Raw genomic sequence first — 6847 nt, 5'->3', positions numbered from 1 at the left:
CTGCGCGATCTTTTGATTTCAAAAGTCCATCACTCATTAACAAGCTATATAAATCGTTAGTTTGTCCACATTTGGAATATGCTGTTTCCGTATGGTCGGCATGCTCCGCCTTTGTAATCCTTTAACTTGTACTCACTTCTCTGTACTCCTTGATAATGTGAATATATCACGAAAGTGCTCGGACTCCGTGTGTTTTTCCTCTTCCTAGTGGATTCTGCATATATATATATATATATATATATATATATATACATATATATATATATATATACACACACGCGCCATATTTAGCCACGCTCACCAACCATATAAATATCCCTTATGTAAAGGAACTAACACCCATATCAATATTTTATAACTAAAACATCTCCCATGCGGAAACCCACAACAACAGCACCCATTGTACCTATTAACGAACAGCCGCGGTTGTATATAGGACTGCCTAGTTCGAGTATCTGACAAGAGGACTGCCGAGGTCACGTATCCGGCAAGAGGGACTGCCGAGGTCACGTATCCGGCATAGGGCTGCCCAGGTCAAGGACCTGACAGAAGGCCAGCATAGTGGGAAACCTTATCTCACCTGGGATCCCAACCTGTAATCGCCAGATCATGTTCCTAACCCACTAAACTCCGATGACAAGATGTCTTGTCATTTGGTCAAATAAAACAAAAAATCATAAAACACCAAAATGTTTGATCAAACACCAGAAAAATATGACGTCAATCCTCGCTTCGCTCGCAGCGAAGCGAGGACTGACGTCATATTTTTCTGGTGTTTGATCAAACATTTTGGTGTTTTATGATTTTTTGTTTTATTTGACCAAATGACAAGACATCTTGTCATCGGAGTTTAGTGGGTTGATAAAACGCTATTTCTCGCCCACATTAAGCCTCCCCCCTGTGTAACAACCCCGTTACAACTCAAGTGACACATATTTAAACTCAAAACTAAGAAATGCAATTAGTCTGATTCCACTCGGGTAAGAGCTGGACAATTGTCACTATTAGCTAATACAACAATTCCAACTGATATTCATTGCAGATTTAAAAAAAAAAAAAAAAAAAAAAAAAAACTACCATTATGGATGTAGGCGATATGGTTAAGCAGGTTGCTTCAGTTTGTGGAGTAAGTTTATTTAGTATACCGTATGTTGTTCTATCAGGAGTAAATTTTTAGGTTCATTTCTTTCATTCCTTTTAAATATATTTTATATATTGTATACAACTTTTTTATATTCCGACTCCTCAATAAGCATGTTTGAATTAAGTTGAAAATAAATATCAGAAAAAAATTTGTTTACATTCTTCTTAGTGAGGCGTCACTTATTCTTCCTCGATACGAAAATCCAACGTAAGAAATGGCATAGAATTTGGAAGGTCAACAATCATGCAAGTGATAAGGAAGTGATATTTTGGTCACTCGTCGTGTATTTATTGTGTGGTAGAGGTTATTTTCCTTATCTGTTCATAACTTGAATTTGCCTGGTTTGATGTTAGATCCAATCGCATATGGGCACAGACCGTTTGGTAGGCAGAATATATTTTTGTCAAAACGATTATTCACCGCTTACATTCTTGCATGATTGGTTATGGAACGACCAGAGAGAGAAAAAAAAAACGCAAATTAGTAGTACGTTTCTTAGTTTACTATATTCTCGGCAGATTTTCTTTAATGCAAAGTTTGGGGTTAGAGGAGTAACATACATTATTTGGGACTGGAATACACCAAATAATTGCACCAAAATGTTTCGCAAGATGAAATGATGCCTCAAAAATACTATTAAGTAATTTACTTTACAGTATATCGGAATGTTCTAAAAATAGCGTCAGGGTTGGGGTGTAGCAGTGAGTGTAACCTAACCTAGCTATAGGTAAGCAAGGTTCGCCTGACTAGATTATTCCCCCCTCAGTCTAAGATGATGGATATAAAAATTTTAGTTTTTTATGGTCTTCTATTCCTGCCAAAATTAATTTCTTCATTCGACAATCCAGTGTGTTTGGGGGGGGGGGGGCTGGCGAAGGTATTCCCTGACAAATGGAAACCAGTAAAGGAATCACACAAAACATTGAATTCTGTCATCCTTGATTATTGGGTGGGTGTAGGCGTTTGCGAAAAATACCAAAATCTCTTATTTCCAGTCATTTGTACTTTTGTACCCTTCTTTATTTATCTATATACTTATTTGTTTGTTGTTGTTTTTTCTTTGTAATATTTGTTCATCCACTCACTGAAAGCATAAGATATGTTGATTTACGGAACGTAAAATATTCATGCAAATTACTTATAACTCATTTGAAGTGGCTCTTTTCACTGAATGGTACAACTCAAAAATCTAGTCCGACCGAGCACCTTTTTAAAGTGTTTGATGGAAGGAAGGATAAAATCTAAGCTATCCTATGTGTAGGTAGGGACAGGTTAGGATAGTTTGACTAGAAGTAATTTACTTCTCACACAAGGATGTATTACATATATATATATACATATATATATATATATATATATATATATATATATATATATATATATATATATATATATATATATATATATATATATTAGCACAGCGTAATGCAATAGCATATTGGTAAAATGAAACTTGTTAACCCACTGTCGGACAAAAGAAATCAGAAATACTAATCTGTATATTTCGACCACTGACTGTCAGCAGAATGATACAAAGAATAGAGTTAACAGGGAGAGAACACTTAGGAGATGCGGGCAAGGGGACTCAAGTTACTTGGGGTTGGTATGTGGGAATCTGTCCTGCCGCTTTCATAATCAATTTGTTTGCTGCCATCCATGTGATCCAGTCTGGTGACCATTGACCTTTCGATAAATTAAAATTGGGTAGGTGTTTAATGAGAGAGGATTCAATAATTTTTCTTCGAAAACTACACTGGGATTTATAAATAATTTCAGCCTTTTCCCAATCCATGCGGTGGTCCTCCTTACTGGTGTGGAGAAACACAGCTGAATTTTCTTGTCCGTACTTAACGGAATTTTTATGCTCCTTTATTCTCGTGGTTAAGTCTCTTCCTGTTTGGCCCCAGTACATTTCATCACAGTCTTTGCAGGGAAGTTTGTACACACCGGGGCTGTTTTCTACGTTGGTGCGTCGGTGTACTTTCACTACTTTCCTGAATAAACTGTTGGGGTAATTAAAATTTTATATTAGTGTAGCGTCGGGCCTGTTTCTTAGAGCATACAGGATATGCAGCCCACAACATCTGGATGCAGAATTAACATTAATTCAATCACAACTTTCAAAGCTAGGATTCCCAGGGTGGTTTTTGTCCAAAGCCCTGAAGAAAGCAAAACACAATTTTTATAAAACATCCAACCCTGATGATAAATTTAAATGGAGCAAGAATAACTTGTTATTACCATATAGTGATTCCATCAATGCAGCTTCCAAACTTTTGCCCAATGATGATGTCAAACTAATTTTTAATTACCCCAACAGTTTATTCAGGAAAGTAGTGAATGTACACCGACGCACCAACGTAGAAAACAGCCCCGGTGTGTACAAACTTCCCTGCAAAGACTGTGATGATATGTACTGGGGCCAAACAGGAAGAGACTTAACCACGAGAATAAAGGAGCATAAAAATTCCGTTAAGTACGGACAAGAAAATTCAGCTGTGTTTCTCCACACCAGTAAGGAGGACCACCGCATGGATTGGGAAAAGGCTGAAATTATTTATAAATCCCAGTGTAGTTTTCGAAGAAAAATTATTGAATCCTCTCTCATTAAACACCTACCCAATTTTAATTTATCGAAAGGTCAATGGTCACCAGACTGGATCACATGGATGGTAGCAAACAAATTGATTATGAAAGCGGCAGGACAGATTCCCACATACTAACCCCAAGTAACTTGAGTCCCCTTGCCTGCGTTTCATAATTGTTCTCTCCCTGTCCATATTTATACTTGTTAACTCTATTCTTTGTATCATTCTGCTGAAGAGGACCACAGTCAGTGGTCGAAATATACAGATAATTGGTATTTCTGATTTCTTTTCTCCGACAGTGGGTTAACAAGTTTCATATATATATATATATATATATATATATATATATATATATATATAAATATATATATATATATATATGTATATATACATATATATATATATATATATATATATATGTATATATATATGTATATCATAGGCTTCTGGTGGTATTTCTGCGGAATGTTACTTGTTTTTCTGCACACCCTGAATTTAGGGGTGGGGATGGTGGGGGGCAAACGATGATTTATAACATCCTTGTTTGGTGTCTACGCGTGTAGTGGTCGTCTGCGATGCTTTGATAAATATTTTTTGTTTCCAGCCATTCTTTTGCATCATACATTATATTACTACATCGATCTCTTTTTCTCGTGTCCTCTATTTCTTTGCAATATTTATTCAGACGTTCATTTTCCTTAGTATTTCATGATTATTGATGTCACATTAATTTTAGCAATATCTGTACAACCTCATAATTGTTAGTATTTGCTCAACCCTTAATTTGTCTCTTCTTCTATGCTTCACCTTTAATACTAGTTATTTGTTTCCTTCTATTCCATTTTGGTTAATGCCCCACTGTGATTGTATGCGCTCGTGTTACTACTATTACATGCTTTAAAAAAATGTTGAAGTCATTATATGTATTTCCTTTCAGATCAAGGGGTAAATGTCAATATTTCCTTGGAAGATCCCGTATATTCATCATATAATAGAATCGTGTGTGGCGTCTGCTGTACTCACGTGCTGACACACATTGATGAGAACCCTTACGAATGTGACCTGTGTGATACAGGTTTCTCACAAAAGTGTTCCCTCAAAGAGTACATGATGACCCACGCTGGAGAGAATCCTTTCAAGTGTGACCTGTGTGGTGTAGCTTTCCCAACAAAGCGTGCTCTCAAATATCACAAGATGATCCACACTGGAGAGACGCCTGTCAAATGTGACCTGTGCGATGAAGCTTTCTCGGGAAAACGTGCTCTCAAGCGTCACGTCATGACCCACACTGGAGAGAAGCCTTTCGAGTGTGATATGTGCGATGCAGCTTTCTCACAAAAGAGTAATCTTAAACATCACATGATGTACCACACTGGAGAAAAGCCTTTCAAATGTGGCCTGTGCGAAGCAGCATTCCCAAGAAAGTGTTCTCTCGAACGTCACGTGTTGACCCACACTGGAGAGAAGCCCTTCAAGTGTGACATTTGCGATGAAGCTCTCTCAACAAAGGGTGCTCTAAAAAATCACGTGATGACCCACACTGGAGAAAAGCCTTTCCAATGTGATATCTGTGATGAAGCTTTCTCACGAAAGATTGCTCTCAAACATCACATGATGTCCCACACTGGAGAGAAGCCTTTCAAATGTGACCTGTGCGAAGCAGCATTCACACAAAAGTATCCTCTCAAACGTCACATGTTGAGCCACACTGGAGAGGAGCCCTTCAAGTGTGACATTTGCAATGCAGCTCTCTCAACAAAGGGTGCTCTCAAAAATCACATGATGACCCACACTGGAGAAAAACCTTTCCAATGTGATATCTGTAATGCAGCTTTCTCACAAAAGGGTAATATGAAACAGCACATGATGAACCACACTGGAGAGAAGCCTTTCAAGTGTGACCTGTGCGATGCAACTTTCTCAATAAAGGGTAATATGAAACAGCACATGATGACCCACACTGGAGTGAAGCCTTTCAAGTGTGACCTGTGCGATGCAACTTTCTCAATAAAGATTGCTCTCAAAAATCACGTGATGACCCATACTGGAGAGAAGCCTTTCAAGTGTGACCTGTGCGATGCAGCTTTCTCAACAAAGCGTCTTTTCAAATACCACGTGATGACCCATACAGGAGAGAAGCCTTTCAAGTGTGACATGTGTGGTGCAGCTTTCATAACAAAGGGTAATCTCAAAGGACACATAATGACCCACACAGGAGAGAAACCCTTCAAATGTGATCTTTGCGATGGAGCTTACGCAACAAAAATGGCTCTCAAACGTCACGTGATGACCCACACTGGAGAAAAGCCTTTCAAATGTGACCTGTGTGAGGTAGCTTTCTCACAAAACCGTAACCTTAAATATCACGTGATGACCCACACCGGAGAGAAGCCTTTCAAGTGTAACCTCTGCGATGTAGCTTTCTCAAGAAAGCGTGCTCTCAAATGTCACGTGATGACCCACACTGGAGAGAAGCCTATTCAAGTGTGACCTCGGCGTTGTAGCTTTCTCAAGAAAGCATTTTTTTCTTCAAACGTCACGTGGTGACGCACAATGGAGAATCACTTCAAATGTGGTCTGTGCCATACAGCTTTTTTAGAAATAAAAAATAATTGGCGTAACGTGGTGACCAATATAGAAATGAAGCCTTTTCGGCCTTTTCACGAGGAACTTATTTCAGTTGTCACGCAGATACCTACACTTCCCCCACGAAAGGTTGATCTCATCTTTAGTGTGATGATCCAATCTTGTTCCTAATCAAAGTCTTGATTATACCATAAAGTGCACAAATGTTCTTGTAATTACAAAAAAATCGTCGAGAATGTTAGTGGCGTGACAGATTATGACGGGTATAGTTCTGTTTACGCAAGCATAGTGCAAAGTTGGCTGGAGTATACGCCATTGTTATTTGTAATTTGTTACTGTAAATATATATACGATTATATATTCAGCAGTGTTTATTGAGTCCCTGGAGAAACAACACCCACAGTTTATTGAATTACTTTTAAGAGTGATATAAGATGGCATATGGTGACTTATTGTTGTTGAAGACTAAGTTCAATATATTAGTTAAATGGGTTGGTTTCGTTATTATTCGAGCCAAAAAGAAATTGTT

General features: G+C 38.0%; 1 protein-coding gene across 1 annotated transcript; it reads left to right on the top strand.

Annotated features, from left to right (window-relative positions):
• The first annotated feature begins 1296 nt into the window (after window positions 1–1296).
• Window positions 1297–6573, top strand: LOC143030774 (uncharacterized). The gene is made up of 2 exons (XM_076193985.1): window positions 1297–1351; window positions 4670–6573. Exon 2 carries the CDS (start codon window positions 4840–4842, stop codon window positions 6220–6222), a length of 1383 nt encoding a protein of 460 aa, XP_076050100.1. The 5' UTR covers window positions 1297–1351; window positions 4670–4839; the 3' UTR covers window positions 6223–6573.
• The last annotated feature ends 274 nt before the right edge of the window (window positions 6574–6847 follow it).

Source organism: Oratosquilla oratoria, chromosome 12 (genome assembly GCF_046742065.1).
Source record: "Oratosquilla oratoria isolate Oo_2021 chromosome 12, ASM4674206v1, whole genome shotgun sequence".
NCBI classification, from domain to species: domain Eukaryota; kingdom Metazoa; phylum Arthropoda; class Malacostraca; order Stomatopoda; family Squillidae; genus Oratosquilla; species Oratosquilla oratoria.
This window is presented reverse-complemented; position numbering and strand designations above follow the sequence as displayed.